This window comes from Bos grunniens, chromosome 20 (assembly GCF_055505025.1).
Source record: "Bos grunniens cultivar Pamir isolate PY7600 chromosome 20, Bosgru_T2T1.0, whole genome shotgun sequence".
NCBI classification, from domain to species: Eukaryota; Metazoa; Chordata; class Mammalia; order Artiodactyla; family Bovidae; genus Bos; species Bos grunniens.
The window spans coordinates 52,003,397-52,020,576 of record NC_141184.1 but is presented as its reverse complement, the minus strand read 5'-3'; the positions used below and the strand labels follow the sequence as shown (position 1 = coordinate 52,020,576).

The following is a 17,180-nucleotide window of genomic DNA, read 5'->3' as shown; positions in this document are numbered from 1 at the left end:
ATGAAAGAAAGATACTAGAGTTTGGAATTAGATATTTACTTGTGCATATGCCCAGTTGCTCAGTCATGTCTGACTCTTTGAGACCCCCATGGACTCCCCACCAGGCTCCTCTGTCCATGAAATTTTTTAGGCAAGAATACTGGACCAGGTTGCCATTTCCTTCTCCAGGGAATTTTCCCAACCAAGGGATCGAACCCATATCTCCTGCATTGGCAGACAGATTCTTTACCACTGCGCCACCTGGGAAGCCCGTATACTTTCTTACTTGATCTCAACTAACTTAGTTCCTAGTAACTTGCTAAAGATTGCATTTTCAGTATTACCCTTGTATCACCCAAGAAATCATGCATATTTTCTTTTTTTTCTCTTGCTATCTTTTACTTTTCTTATTTTTTCTTCTTGCCTCCTCACGCCAAATCCTGGGTTTTTTCCCCTCCTTTAGCTGTTTTCTGTTATCTTTGTGTCCAGAACGACAGCTGAAATAAAGGGGTACTTCTCAGTCGACTGTGGTTATCTGTTAGAACATACAAGAGCAAAAACATAAACAAGGGTTAAATGCCAGATGTATTCACTCTGCTAGTACACATTTGTGGTTTAAAAAGCACACTTCATTGAATAATTTAAAATATGTACCATCTGTTCTCTTGGGGATTAACATTGTTCATGGTAGGAAAAGGAATTGCATTTAAATTCACATGTTAAATGAATTCTAGATACTGCGTTCTGTCCTTCATTACAGCAATAACACTGGTACTGGTAGTTCAGATGACCTAGGTTTTCCTCTTCACATAATTGAAGTGACCTAGCCTTTCTTTCTCCATATAATAACACTATTGATTTCTTCCCGTGGGGAAGAACAACTAAGTACATGATTTTTCCTAAATGTAACAGGCATTTCAAGAATGCTGTCATTTCTTTTATGGAAAAAAAAAATACAAACATGCCATCTTTGAAGGTAACAATAGATAAACCCTTGGGATTAGTATTTGCTGTCTTTCTCTACTGCTTGGTGTAACTTTGTAAGAGAACTCATATGATTGTCATATGCATATTGTAGAGACTGTGCAATCAGTTTTAGCCAGGGATTCTGAAGTCTGTGTAAATGACAGAGGGCACGAGTTGCTATGTAAACTGAATGAGTGCACTTCCAGGTGAATATTGATTTTTTTCCCCCTGAGCTCTCACAACATTTCATGCCTGAGTCTCAGCATGGACTGTCTCGTACTGACTGCAAACTTATGCATGTGTTTGAGTCTCTTTTTTTTTTCCCCCAAAACATTGTAAGCTTTGTGAGGGTAGGGACCACATGTTTCTCCTTTAGTGTGTCTCAAAGTTTCCTATTCTGACTGATCAGTAAATGATTGATTTTTAATTCTATAAAATAGGGAAAGGTTATAAGAAAAAAAAAAGTGTCGTTGCTTCTGGTAGCACATGTTCAGGATGGTTTGGGTCAATGATTTCTTTTCCTGACACCTAATTTTCAGGTGTATATCCTTAGCTCGAGTTCTTCAAATGTGAGCCTTGGCGACAGTAGACTGTGGATGGAAGGGCCCCTGAGGACATTTTCAAAAGTCTTCCAAACAAATTCCCAGAGCTTAATAGCCATCTATTGTCAGATGACCTTCCGGTGTTGCTTCATTCAGTTCCCTCTGCTTCTCTTTAAAACCACGTGTTATTTCCTTAGAGAGGGTGGAATGCAGTAGACATCATTATTCTTTGCAAAAGGTCTCCAAGTCATGTCATAAAATCACCCTTGTCTTTTCATCTCAAAGCAAAATGGTACCAATTTATTTAAGCATTCTTAGTCTCAGTATATTTTCCTATGAAAGTTCTCCAAGCATCACTCTTCAAGCTGAGTGAGGTCTCTCGTTTAATCAAGGAGTCTTTAAAAGGCAGATTGAATTCAAAGACCCTGATATTGCAATCCTTTTTGTCATCCCATTTGACCTTCTTTCTTTTGTCCTGAGCTGTTATCTTGAGGCTTTGTCACTAAATTATCTGTTATGTTTACTTGCTATTGGCAAACCATATTTTCATTCCCCATAAGTGTTCACTATTTGGTGTTCCCCACAAGTTACACTGTCTTGGTCTGTGTTAAATTGGTTTTTTGTACCTCAAAGTTAATATGTGAATGATTTTTTTAAGATGCTGCCTTTTGCTTCGCTCTCACAGAGCTTTCAGTCTGATTGAGAAAAATATGTAGTCCCAAAGCCCATCATTATTTGCATTTGCCAATCAACACAGTATTAGTCATAACTTCACTATCACTTGTCTGCTAAATCAGGGAAGTGCTGTGAAAAGTGTATTTTTATCTTGGTAAGGCTTGTGAAAAGATCTCTTGTGGTATAATTGTATAAATAATGGATATATGGGCTGGATGAAAATGCAATTAAATATGTATTTTAAAAATAATTTTATTTGTTTATTTATTTTTGGCTGCACAGGGTCCTGGTTGCTGCATGGGCTTTTCTCTAGTTGCGGCTATTGGGGGCTGCTGTCTAACGGTGGCGTGGAGGTTTCTCGTTGTGGTGACTTCTCTTGTTATGGAGCATGGCTCTGGGGCACATGGGCTTCAGTAATTGTCACCGGTGGGCTCAGTAATTGCGGCTTCCTAGTTCCAGAGTACAGGGTCAGTAGTTGTGGCACACAGGTTTGGTTGCTTTGAGGAATGTGGGATCTTCCCAGATCAGGGATGGAACCCATGTCTCCTGCTTTGGTAGGTGGATTCTTTACCACTGAGCCATCAGAGAGGCCCTTAAATAGATTTTTTTTTTTTCTGCTAGTTGAACATCATAAATGAAGAATAAGGAATAAAGAATACTGAATAAGGAATAGAATATTATTCATCCAATCAAATATATAGGAAAATGGACTTGAGAGCAACAGGGAACAAACTGGAATATAGTCAGGATCAACAGTTTGCTAATAAACATAACTGCAATTTTAAATTTGCAGTTAATCTGAATTGGATTATGGACTCCTAGGAAAGATAGTACATGGATTAAGAGTATGGGGAGATTTCTGTCTTAAGCTTCATTCATGTATTTATTTTTTAATTTTTTATTGAAGTAGTTGATTTTCAGTGTTTAAGACATTCCCCAAAGTGATTCAGTGATACATGCACACACACACACACGGGCTTCCCAGGTGGCGTGTGGTAAAGAATCTGCCTGACAATGCCGGAGACGTATGTGGGTTCAATCCTTGGGTTGGAAAGATCCCCTGGATCATCCCTGGGATTGATGCATCTAGGAAATGGCAACCCACTCCCGTATTCTTTGCCAGGAAAATTCCATGGACAGAGGATTCTGGCGGGCTGTAGTCCATGGGATTGCAAGATTGGATGCAGCTGAGCACATTTGCACACATATATATGCATGTGTGTGTGTGTGTATACTTTTTCTGATTCTTACATATAATAAGTTATATAGGACACTGAATATAGTTCTCTGTGCTGTACAGTAGATCTCTGTTGTTTGTCTGTTTTGTATATAGTAATGTGTATCTCTTAATCCCAAACTCCTAATTTATCCCTCACTCACCTTTTCCTTTTTGTAACCATAAGTTTGTTTTCTATGTTTATGAGTCTATTTCTGTTTAATAAATAAGTTCATTTATATCATTTTTTTAGATTACACATAAAAGTGATATCAAGCTGTGTTTGCCTTTCTATGTTTAACTTCCTTCACTTAGTGTGATAATCTCCAGGTCTACCCATGTCGCTGCAAATAGCATTGTTTCATTCATTTTAAAGTCTGAGTAATATTCCATTTGGGATACTGGTGATGAATAGGGAAAGCTATCCTTCAGGAGTTGGTGATGGACAGGGAAGCCTGGCGTGCTGCAGTCCATGGGGTAGCTGAGAGTCGGACATGACTGAGCAACTGAACAACTGAACTGAATATTCCATTGTGTATATGTACCACATTTTCTTTATCCATTCATCTGTCAGCAGACATTTAGGCTGCTTCCATGTCTTGGCTCTTGTGAATTGTACTGCTATGAACTTCGAAGTGCATGTACCTTTTCAAATTAAAGTTTGTATAGTGAACAGAGAAATGCAAATGATTGTCTCTCTCTGCGCCATAATAGTTATGTCATACCTGGAATATTGGTTTAATTTTGGATACAGGTTGAAGAGGAATCAACAAACAGGAATAAGTTCAGAAGTCTGTTGCCCGGATGGTGAAGCATCTAGAAACTATGACATATTGAGAACAATCAAAAGATCTGGAATTATGTAGCCTAGAAAAGAAGAGGGTGAGATGAAAGCTGTCTTTGGATCATGACAGGGTTGTCATAATAGAAAAGAATGATGTTTGATTTTGACTGACTTCCAGTTTAGGATCAAGAGATTGTATAAGTTGAAAGGTCAACTTTAGTCTGATACAAAGAACTTTACAATATTTGGATATGCTGAAAGCAGAGATGCTGCCTGGTGAAGCCAGATGGTTCTCATCCCAGGAGGGGCCTGAGCAGAACCAGGTACTTGCTTCTCCTTGGAGAGTGTTCATGCGTTAGGAGAAAAATACATTTTCAATTACTCCTAATAAGTCTTCCAATTACAGGAACTTATTACATAAAAAGTTCTTAGCACAGAGCCTTTTATAGACTCCTTGATCAAATACTCAGGAGATATTAGCTATAATTGTTATTGGTAGTAACTAATCCATGACTTTGTAACTGAATATTTGTCTCAAGGGAATAAGTAAAGGGGAGGTGACTGTGTTTAAAATTTTGGCACCAGCTTCTGTTACTAAATATCAGTAATTAAGATAGTTAACAAGGGCCTGTGCTGCTCCTAACTGATTTACTCTTAATTTATTATCACTTTATGTTTTCTGTAATTGCCTTTTATCCTGTGTTACCTGGATTTGGGATTAATTCATCACACTTAACAGGAAAATTTTAAGCAGTTTCTAAATCACAGTTGCTTATCTTGAGTTGTCTGCTGCTGCTAAGTCGCTTCAGTTGTGTCCAACTCTTCGAGACCGCATGGACCGCAGCCCACCAGGCTCCTCCATCCATGGGATTCTCCAGGCAAGAGTACTGGAGTGGGGTGCCATTGCCTTCTCCGATTGAGTTGTCTAGTGACTAACAATAGCAAATAGTCCATCAACAAAGGAACAAGTCATGACAGAAAAGCACATGGGTCTCTTTCATTAGTTAAAAGAAACGTTTCAGTTTAGGGACTTGTAGAATCTTAGTGATAATTGTGTTCTGTATCATGTTAGCTGCATTGGATCCTTTCCCTTTATCTCCACGGGAGTCAGTTACAGCAGGTGAACTTCCACCTCTCACATCTCCTACAGTCTGCCACCAAGGGCTCCAGGGCAGCGAGGAGTCCCCCTCCCGACCCCAGCCTGACCTCCTTGTATTCTTTCCTTGCTGCTTGTTTGTTTCTGTCACGTAACACCGCTCTTACATATTTCTCTTCGTTATCTGATCATCTACCTACCTCTACTGGAAGGTCAATTCCAGGGAAGCAGGCACACTTACTTGTCTGTTTTATTTCCGGCTGAATTCCCAACACCTAGAATAGTAACTTGACAAATACTCGTTGAATGAATGATTAAAGCTTAAGTGTCCTGGAAACCGATACTAGAATGGTGTCATCAATCCTCTAGTGTTACTAAGCCATTTTTGGCAGCATGGGACTGTAAACCTAAGTCACTTGGCTCCATAACCAGCATCCTTATTCTTGATCTTTCCTTTAGTTACAAATAACCCTCGAATTTTGCTGAATGAACCCAGGAATCTAGAGGCATCTGACAATAGCAAAGATATTTCACAGCTATATGGATTTGAGGACATGGGCATAACTTTCGTGTCATCTAAATTTAAGAGAACATCCAGGTCAATACTTTTACTTCCCTAATTCTTTGCCGATCACTCTTTTCCATTTTGTTTCCTCTGGGATTTATTTGGAGTGATTAAATCTGAGTTTCTCTATTACTTGTTAATATTTCTTGGGTCATCAATGTAGACCCTAAAGAAGTGGGGGTACTGTGACAGATTTGGGGAAGCAGTTATGGATAAGACTCGGTCTTTGCCTTTGAATTGTTTTCACGCTAGTGGCTAAGCCAGCCTTGTATATTTATTTGCAGTTCCAGGGTGAGATGATAGCCAGGTAATTTACAGTCCAAACAATGATGCTTTTGAGAGTAAAAGGAGGCACTATTTAATAATCATGCAGGGACAATATCTAGTTTTAAAAGTTAATGACTATGAAATATAAATTCAAGTCCTTTTTTTAACAACTATTTACTGAGCACCTACAATACATAGACCAATGTACTAGGCATTGTGGATAAATCAAAGATGAATGTGTATGTATCTGCCCACCTCGTGGTTTGTAATCCACTTGAGAGAGAACATTAACAACTTAATTAATATAGGGAAGTAAGTGATGGCATAAGCAGAATATAAACTGACTGTAATGTTAGTCAACCACAGGTTTCAAATAGGATCACTAATGTGTCAACGTTTTATTTCTATCTCACAGTACAGTCGTTTGAAGTGAGTCCTTCCAAGATGCATGAACTGGACATCAAATGGATTTATGATTTCTTTTCCTAGATAAGAGTTATAGCATTTATTTCTTTTGCATATATATAGTAGGTGTTCAACTCATGCTGGCTGGCTAGCTAGCTGAGGTAGAGGAATGAGTTGACATATTTTTTTTTTTAATCATCCAGCTACCAAATATAGAACAGTCTTTGCCAAAGACACCTCCTCTTTGCCTGACGAACTAGTTGACACAGTAAGAACTTGCAGCAGTATTGTTTTTCATCTTCCATTTTATAATGATAGAAGACGTTTGATTATTTGGAAATTAAGCACTAAACTGTTTTAATTCTTTCCACTGCTTCCTACTGTTGGAAATTCTGCAGCTGAATATTGGCAACAGTTTGTATCTTGGCAAGCAAATGATGCTGTTTAAGGCCGAAAGTGTAGGAAGTAGTATAGGACATCTGTTGCAGAAGTCATGTTGTCAGAGCCCATTATGTTTATTAAACTCATTTGTTTCCATTTTCATACATTCTAGAGCAAAATGTCACTCCGTTTAACATTCAAACAGTTTATAAAGAGCTGGGAGGTATAAATTGTGTGGGCCTACCTGAGACTTCAATGAATGAGCATCACTTTGTTCAGCTGATTTTATTGCTGCTTTAAGCTTTGCGTATATAATAGGTTCATTGAGATAAGATTATCAGTAGTCAAGGGCCTTTGTTAGGTGTGAAACTGAAACCAACAGAATTTCCTGTCCCTGTTAAATGATAGTGGGATCCAGCTACTTTCTCATCCCTGTGTAAAAAAAAAAAATGAGAATGAACAAAAAATAACTTAGCTGCTTGCTTCTCTAGCTTCTTCTGATAAGGTACTCTTAAGACCCTGTCCAAGGGAGTTCACGGACAGTCCAGTGGTTAAGATTGCCTTCCAATAGAGGGCATACTGGTTCAATCCCCAGTCAGGAGCTAAGATCCCACATTCCTCATAGCCAAAAATAAATAAATAAATAAATAAAATAGAAAAGAAGCAATATTGTAATAAATCCAGTAAAGACTTTAAAAAATGGTTCATATCAAAAATCTTTTTTAAAATTCTTAATTAAAAAACAAACAAACAAACCCTGTCCAAGGGGTCTTCTCCCTTACTGCAGTATGTTTAGTTAACTTTGTGGGATTTGCAGGTTTCTGCTGGGATTTTTGAGGAGGTGACAGTTAACAGATATAAAATTTTCAGACATTCTTCCCAGTGGGACACTGTTAGATGAATACAACTTGTCTAAGAAGGTGAAAAGCTCTGGTTCATTTATTTCAAACTTGCCTTCTTATAAAATGAAGCAGTTGATTAATTAAGAAAAGTTATCCTTGCTATAAAGTTAGGCCTGCTTATGAGGCTGACTGATTTATGGGATTTCGTGATTTTTCAAGTTTTAAAAGGTATGCCATTAAGTCTCACCAGTTTTCACAATCTGCAGAATTGAGTCAAGTTAATAATATTCCCAAGAGGCTAATTTGTGAGTCAAAATGTTAACTCTGCCTCTTATAACTGAAGGTATGACTGGTCTAAGAACACCAATTCTTGGCAAAACCAATACAATATTGTACAGTTAAATCAAATAAAATTTTTTAAAAAAAGGAAAAAAAAAAAAAGAACACCAATTCTACATGATACCTTTTCTAGATAACTCTAGTCAAGAAGTCAGATTCCAGATCAGAAGGTTGTTTGTGAATATCAGTCAGGTCAGGGGGAGTTGTAGCTTTTTTATTGTTTCCTAAGATTTGTTCAATGTGGATCATTTTATAAGTCTTTATTGAATATGTTACGGTATTGCTTCTATGTTATGTTTTGGTTTTCTGGCCGTGAGATGTGTGGGACCTCAGCTCCCCAGCCAGGGATTGAACCCACACCCCCTGCATTGGCGGTTGGACTCTTAACCTCTGGACCCCCAGGGAAGTCCAGAAATGCAGATCCTTAAGGAAATAGCTGACTCTTTCTTTTTTCACTGCATTTTATTTTGTAAATCATTCTTTAAGGATTTTTTTTCATGTGACTCATTGAAACAAGTTGTCTAGATTTGAAATACACAATGCTTTTGTTATTATAAATTATTTCATTTTTTTCCAACCTAAGCATGACCACTACCCCTTTTATTTGCATCTATAATAATACTATTAGCCCCCTTCATTTTAGTGTATTTTCAAAATTCTAACACTGCTCAAGCTTGCAGATTCATTTTTATGGAAATATATTCCCTAATAAGTAAGGCCCCCTGATTGCATAATTTTTTTTAAAACAGTTCTTTGATCTGTGAATCTCAGCTTCGGTCCCAAAAGATACCCAGATTTTAGGGTCTCCTTTAGCTATAGGAACTATTTTCTTTTTGTTCACTACTCAAGTCCAAGCAATTTTTTGCTAGTCTTAACAACTGTATCTGAATACATGCCAAAGATGCTATAAACACCAAGTGCAAAAAAAAAAAAAATCAATGTTTCTATTATTTTCTGCTAATGTAATTTGCTAATTCATCTCAATCAATAAATTCTCTTTTTAGTTGATGGAATCCAGAGTTTGGAATTTTAATAAAATTTCACTTGTCTTATTAAAATAGTAACACGAGACATTCTGGAATGTTTAGATAATATAGGTAGGAGAAAAGCAGAAAATTAAAACCATCTGTTTCTTCCTGTCTGTGTGTGCATATATATATATAATATATATATATATTCTGATGTGTATTATTTTTATTCTCTTGTTTTCAATATATGAGTATATTTTTTTGTTTGTTGAAAACAATATCATACTGCTATACTGTTTTATAACCTAGTTTTTGACTGTTAATATTTTATGAATTCATCTCCATGTCATTAGATGTTATTTCAGAAGCCTAATTCCCACAGTGTCACATAGGTTCCCACGGAGGGTGCCACATTGTCTATCCATTTCTTATTCACAAGTTGGAACAAACATTAGCATAATAAAGCCTGATTACTCCTGCTCCTCCAAAAACATCCATGTAATGGAGAATTTCCCAAGCGCATGTGGCTGTGGGATTCATGTGTTTGTCTATGTTTATGTGTTTAAGACGCCAGTTAGTATATCTTAGTGTTGTCTGTATTTCAACGTAGTCATTTTATTGAATTCATACATATTTGTATTGAATGGATATTCCATTTTTTCCCAAGCATTTGGACACTAAGGAAACTTACATCCCTTTATTAATTTGGGAAACACTGTGATGTCCTTCATGGTAAGTCTCCATATGGACTTGCAGTGTTTCCTTCAATTTGAAACCATTTTGTCCAAGACTGTATGAAGTGTACTATGTGGAGTTTCAGAAGAAGATTATCATAGAAGATAATAGATTGTTATCTTAGATGATTATAGAAGAATGATTAATTGATGAATTTGAAATATGCCAGTTGTGTTCTCAAAGCATAGAACATGATTAAATAAAGGCGTAACCTGTGATTAATCAGGTGGTTGAACAACTACTTTGATAATTTAATTCTTGAACTGAAATGGTCTGCCCAGACAGACACATCTCTGACATCCCCAGCTAAACCCTGAGAAGAGACTTCGCATTCACAATACAGGGGTTGTTCTTTGTGAAATGTTTGTGTTTGGTAGAATGCAGTGAATAGTTTGACTACTTCAAATGTGTTTCAGTAGTTAATAATTATTATTCTGGAAGAGTAGCCGAGAATGAAGGATTCAGGAGAGAGTTAAGCGAGTCTTTGGGACATCCAGCACCTTTATAATTCCAGCTGCTTTATTTAACAAGCAAGTGTGGTTTAGGTGCTAGAGTTGCAAGTGAAATAAGGCAGAATGCCTGCCCTCCAGAAACGCTAGTGCCACTGGGAGAGTTATAAATGCATGAAGAGCTGTGAAACAGTGAGTTAGAATCATACGTGGGTGGGAAAAAAACATATGAGAGGCATCTCAATAAAACTGAGGAATGGAGAACGTGTTTTGGAAGAGATGACACTTAAAAGGAGTCAGCCAGCTGCAGAAGGGAGAGAAAAGAACGCTGATCAGAGGACTTTTCGTCTTGAAGGTCCAGTGGTGGGAAAGAGCTGGACTTCCCAGGATACTACCAGAGTTATCCATGACAGATAGAGGAGTGGACATCAGAGCAAGGTCAGAGGGGATCTCTGTGCTGAGCTTTGGATCTTAAATGTAGAGCTTTATCACTAAAGAAATGGAGAGTCATTGAATGATAATAAGCAAAATAGTCACATGTTCAGATTCCCATTTAAAAATGGTCCACATGATATTCAAGTGAAGAATGGAACTAAGAAGAAAAAGACTGGAGATATTAACTCTAGGCAAAATATGAAAAAAAAAATTAATTAATTAATTTCAGGTAAATAAAATCTGCCGGGAGGAATAAGATAGTCTGTTTTTTGGAGCCAGATGAACTGGTTCCTAACTCTGATTTCACTCTTAAGACTCTGACCTGGGGATGTACCTCAATCTCTCTGTGCCTTGCTTTTCTCATCTATAAAAGGGACATAATGACAGTGCTGAACTCAATTATTTTATGAAGATTAAAAGAGCTAATTATAGTGTCTAGTGCATAGAAATCATCTGCTATTATTACTATCATTGCTAATCTAATATTGTTATAGAAATAGAACATTATTATAGTGTAATAATATGCTATTTAATGTAATATATTATTCAATTTATTCGTGTCTTTAGGATTTGTGGCCTGGTTAGAAATGACTGTCAGGTGGGTGGCTGTATGGCAAGAGGGCTAGAGAACACAGGAAGAAAAATGTTTGGGGAGATAGGGAAAGAGAATTGATGTGAATTAAATGCTGGAATGAAGCAGTTGTGAGATTTCCAAATGGAATTTTCTTGTGAGCAGGTGAATGTAATGGCAGAAAGGTACGGACTCTGGAAGGAGATGTGAGAATTTATTAGCACGTCATGACGGTTTGATATCACTGGATTGGATCCATTTGCTGGGAAACGCGTAGGTCAGAAGGTGAGAAAAGCTTCAACAGCTGAAGGTGGATATGAACACCAGCGGTGTTGCTTGCTGGTCTAGGTGTGACAGAGAACACAGTGGGTAGGAGGAAGTCCTCCCAAACCACAAGTAAGGAAAAATGGTTCCGCTGATTGGGCTTTGATAAGGTCATGAACAGATGATTTCCTGGTATCCTGAAAGAATTCCTTCAGCTTTCCAATTTGCCAAACCCATGATGCCAGAGTAGAGCTTTCGGTTGAAAGAATCTTCTTTGATAAATATTGGAATTTTTATTAGGGAAGTCCTGTGGCCTCAAACTGTTACTCACTAGCCATTGCTTTTAATTGTTGTTAAGGACATGACCAGCATTGGACCTCTAATATACCAAAAAATCGGTGTTCTTGATACCCTAATGTGATTTCTGCCCTTGTTTTAGAATCATGGGGTTGACGAGTGAGATTTGTGCTGGATTTTCCTGCCTTTCTAGTCATCATTCCTTAGTGAGATCTGAGCCCTATCTTGCTGTGAACCTGTTAACTTGAACATTAAGTTCTCCCTTGTGTTAGCATTTTCCCTAAGGTAGAGTCACCCACTGCTTCTGCCCAGCCTCAGAGAAAGGGAATTGTGTAAGATAGGAAGGTTTAACTTTGCCTCAAGGCCACCACTGCTAATTGGCCATCATTCTCAGGGATTCTAAATTCTTGGCAGGTTAGATTTTAAATGTAATCCCTTCTCATCTCAACTTGAGTACAGGTAATCCCCTGGAAATGCCGTCAGCTTGTGGTAAATCATTGCCCAGGTACAAGCAAAAATGCCCCCGTGAGGAAAATCAAGGAATTTTATCTAGTAGTGAATATATATTTTCTCCCATATAGGTTTATGTCATACTCTTCAGGTTTTTTTTTTTCCTACCCCTTTTAGGAAATTCTTATATGATGCAGTTCTTATTCTCTAGTATTGGACAAAGACCCTTATATCAGTTTACAGATAAAAATATTGTACATGTGTTCTTAGGACCCTAAGATGGGATAGCAGGTCCAAAGGGCCCTTTAAATTTGAAAACTATAAATTACTCACAGTTATACATCAAAGTTGTACATTACAGTTAGTTGGTAATCATTAGGTACTACCGCGATGTTGTAAAATTATATGATATTTTCCCAATTATGAAATATTAGTAAGGAAGATATACCAAGGACTGGACTGGAGACATGGCAGGAACTCTGTTGGTATTTTATCTCCCATTGACTATAAAAATTAAGCAAAAATTCTTGGCTGCCTCTCCTCTACTTTGGTGTGCTCTCTCATGTTGGTGAAGTTCAAGTCTTCTCCCTGGTATATCTCAGTTCAAGTAGGCTGCCCTTTCCTTCATAGGAACCCTAATGACAGTTTCATCTTTGCAAGGAACCATATGCAATCACTGGACAGTTTGGAGTGCTGGCTCCCTTATTTTTCTGCTATAAAGGAACAGACTTGAATGTCAGAAGAGAGTGTTTTCAAGGCTGTGGGAAACAGACCTTTTCTGACATGACTTTTAGGAGTGTGTGCTGCCATAGGCTATTTATTAAAGGGAAAACTGCACAGAATTTGGGATCTAGGAACCCACTTTCAGAAATAAAAGCTCCAACCATTAAGAATATATTGACAAATGTGTTTACTGGTTATAGAAGCCCAAAATTATATGTCTACCACTAGACAATTGGTTGAATAAATAATAATGCATTCATTCTGTGGAGCCTTATGTAATTTTTAAAAAGAACATACTAGATTTCTATGTATTGCCTGAAAAAAAAATCCATGAATTCTTTTAAGCACAAAAATATTTGTAGAAGGTTATATAAAGTATAATCCCACTGTACAGAAACAGGATGGGGAAGCCCTGTGGATTGGTCAGTGTATTATGTGTATGATTTGTGTATGTATATGTCTGTAAATGAAGTGACAGAATTGGCACACAGAAAATTAGTAATATTAACTCATAGGAAAAAGAAATAAGGGTTTTATTTATATACCTCTGTGTCATTTCACATGTTAAAATGACCAAGTATTATTTTGTAATAAAAAAGTACAAAAAGGAGAATCATTAGATAGGCAATAGTGAAGTGAAGTTGCTTAGTGGTGTCTGACTCTCTGCGACCCCATGGACTGTGGCCTACCAGGCTCCTCCATCCGTGGAATTTTCCAGGCAAGAGTACTGGAGTGGGTTGCCATTTCCTTCTCCAGGGGATCTTCCCGATGCAGGGATTGAACCCAGGTCTCCCACATTGCAGGCAGATGCTTTACCATCTGAGCCACCAATGGAAAATTATCTTCCCTTTCGAACTTAAAAAAAATCTGAATTTAAATAATGTGGTTTAAACCCAAACATTGTCTGAATTTGGCCACTACAAAATAAAATACAGCTTTCTCTCAGCAGACTTTGTGTTTGCCTGGGTCCCAGGTCTCTTAAATAAATAGGTTGTGTTTATTCAAATCCTGGATAAGAAATATTTTTCAAACATAAAAATTACCCTGCATAGTACTCTGAACTCCTGTCTTGAGACTGCACATGAGGACCGCAGTGGTTGTATTGCTAGAATACTAGGAAATGAGGTGAGGACTATTGAAAACTGCGGGTTCGTGAAAGCTCTAACTTTTTTCTGAGATTTGTAGCTCTAGGGAGAATTTTAGAACGATTTCCAATTTCTCCAGTTTGTCTTTCATTGTTATGGGGAAAAAATGACTTTCAAATAGTAAAGAATTTCCCATCAGTTTTTCGATAGCTTTTCATCCAGCAATCAGCTAGGTTCCTTCTGAGAGAATATTTCTAATAAGAAAAAAAAAATCACTTTCAAAGTCCAGCGCTGACCATTTTTTTATGTTCCTGAGGCTGAGTTCAGTTCTATTGTGAACCATAATTTATGAGGCAGAACCCACAATTTTTTGACCAGCAAATTGGAAAACCAGTGTAATCATTTCCATGTGCCCATCTCATTTTCTAAGGATCTGTAATAAGTTTAGCAAACAGTTTCCCCCCTTTGAAAACATACCAAATAATTGATTATTTCCTCCCTCTCAGATGCATGTTCGGTGTGTTGTGTTACTCTGATTTCCCAACCACTGTACATTAGGTTGATGTTCTTTTAGACATCAGACAATAATGGATTAAACCTTGCTGCCTACTCAGAGATCTCCTCTGAGTAGAAATAGGTTTCTGTGGCACTACAGAATTTTTACCTCATCTACTCAGCCAATAATTGGCCAGAGCACTGATTCTGGTTAGAAATAAGCAACAAGCTTCCTGTATCCATGAAAAGAAAACAAGCGGATGCGTGTAGCCTCTGAGAAACACGGGATTACTTTTAAAGCAAAGCAGCACCCAGCGACCAGAGTGCAGCATATGTCTGAAATCCACTCTCTGACACGTTCTTTCCAGCATTTCCCAGGAATGCTGGGCTGACTCCTAAGACTTGTTTTCACTTCCTGCCTTTTGAATAAAATGAGTTTGCCAACCAGCTGTGAGTACCTAACCCTGGGGAAGATGGCTAGATTCCGAAGCCCTGCGTATGTTCATGGATCACCTTATGCAACCAACAAGCCCATTGACATTAAGCCACAGAGGAGACGGTAACTGCTTTCCTTTCTTCTAGCTGTTTGTTTGTGAAAACGTGTTTTGTTGCCCTTTAGTAACTGCTTTGGAGGTCTGCTGAGCTCGGAGGGTCAGGGTGAGAGGTTAGTTCTAAAATTCAGCATACTGGATAGCTAGAAAAAAATTAACCAAAGAGGAAAATGAGCTGGAAAATATTCTTAGCTTAGCTATTAGCAAAAGCTGATATGGTTTCAGGGTCTGTAGATTTTAGGAATTTAAGAGATTACTAGTGCTTGTACTACCTTCAGAATCATCTATGGTGAATTATTTCACAGAGGATTTTCCTGAATAATGGATATATTTATTAAAATCTCTTATTACCAGGTTCCCAGTATCTCACAATCTACAGATAACATTCCTTAATGCCTAAGTGTGATAAATACGTTCAAATTCTGTAAAAAGCATTGATTTACATGTGGTCACTGTGGAGGCCAGAATAGGCTTAGCTATTTTTCCTCTGAAGATGTCATTTCTAGATCAAGGTTCCAAAATTGTGCTAACTCACAATCTCCACAAAGACCCACACCACACAAACACACACACACATACACACACTCTCTCTCTCTCACTCATTACCCAGGCCAGCTCACGTTGTATAATTAAGAGTTGCAAAGTTGAACTGAGTGTTTTCATTACAAGAAAAGAGGGAGTGCAGTAAGAAAACCCTTATCTTCTAGCCTTTTTACTGCAGTGTAAAAATAGGGTTGATATGTTTGACAAATGGGTCTAAAACTAATCCCTCAATTTGGGTTTTATATAGTCGTTATATTCAGTTTTTTCAGAATGAACTTTGGGAGCATTTTACAATGAGACTCTATTCTCCGTGAAAATGCCAATTCTCCGTAATTTTATGAAACCTTGAAATCAGAATCCAAAATTCAAAAAGCAACATAACTTACTAAAAGACTATCATTATCAGCCTACACTTCTATTTTTCCTTTTCTTATGATGCATGCATAAACTCACACGTAAAGGATACATTTTGCCAGACATGACCTTATTTGAAAACATAGAGGAACATTCGGATATTTAAGTGATTTTTTTCTAAAAGTTTCCAAACTCTCAGAAATGCCTTGGGGTTAGAAGGAATGGGAATGAACTTTTAAAAAAATTTCGAGAGGGGAAATATTCACTTCTCTTCCCCAAGTACCAAGGCTCTTCCTGTCAACCTGTAGGACCATTTGAATTTAAAACATGCTGGCAGTAACTAGCAACTGTGTCAGAGAACATTAGGAAAATGTGTCCTGAGACTCACTACACAGCTCAGTTTTAATCAGTCGCCCAACTCCCTTCTGTAATTAGGGGTGTGACACCCACACCACAAAGGCACACAGACGCCAAATTATTAATGTATAGTCATGAAAATATAACCTTCTTCCCTAATAGGGGATGTTGAGTCTTGAAAGCCTACTTGAAATGGATATGCAATACAGGCTGATAGAATTGTTGCCTATAGTTTGACAAAGTTAGATAATTTTTTACTAATACCACGTTTATTAAGAGAGACATAGTGGTTATGGCATTGGCTTGAAACCAGTTAAAGAGGGTTCAATTCCTTCCTTTTTTATTTTAAATTTACATCGGTAAGGTCTTCAAACACGTCAATGCTGTGTTCCTATTCACATTACCTTACCTTTTTTCCACCTAAAAGTAATCAACTCCTGTGTAAGTCAGCAGAATTGTGTGTTTATATAAGCTGATAAGTATATGTATGTAGTGTGGACTGGGCATGTTGCATTGTACCCAGACAAGTTCAGACTTATCTTCCGTCACTTTTTACACTGAGTATTACAATGTATTTTGCAAGCAAATATCCTTGCAAGGTGTTTGACAATAACCAGTATTTTGCAGTGTAGACCTCAAATTTGTAAAAATGTCAGGTCTAACTTGTTCTTCAGTACAGTACATTGCTTATTATATACAGCAAGTAAATCAAATAAATGGCCTTTTGCTTAAGATATGTAGTCATTAAGTCATTAAATGTAGAGCTTCTATCCCATAGCAGTATAACTCTGGCAACAAACTTGTAATGAAAACCATGGTTGGAGGGGATGGATAAATGGGTGAAGG

At 37.5% G+C, this 17,180-nt stretch overlaps 1 protein-coding gene across 14 annotated transcripts in view; it reads left to right on the top strand.

The window, feature by feature from the left end:
• Positions 1 to 17,180, top strand: part of PDE4D (phosphodiesterase 4D) — a 1,650,639-nt gene that overhangs the window by 1,193,806 nt on the left and 439,653 nt on the right. Inside the window, exon 1 of one of the 14 annotated variants that reach the window (XM_086361848.1) lies at positions 14,842 to 15,088. The exons of the other annotated variants lie outside the window; for them this stretch is intronic. Within the exon in view, the coding sequence (XP_086217974.1) occupies positions 14,961 to 15,088 (128 nt within the window). The 5' untranslated portion in view covers positions 14,842 to 14,960. Of the gene's footprint in view, positions 1 to 14,841; positions 15,089 to 17,180 lie in introns of those variants that run through there. 14 annotated transcript variants of the gene reach the window in all.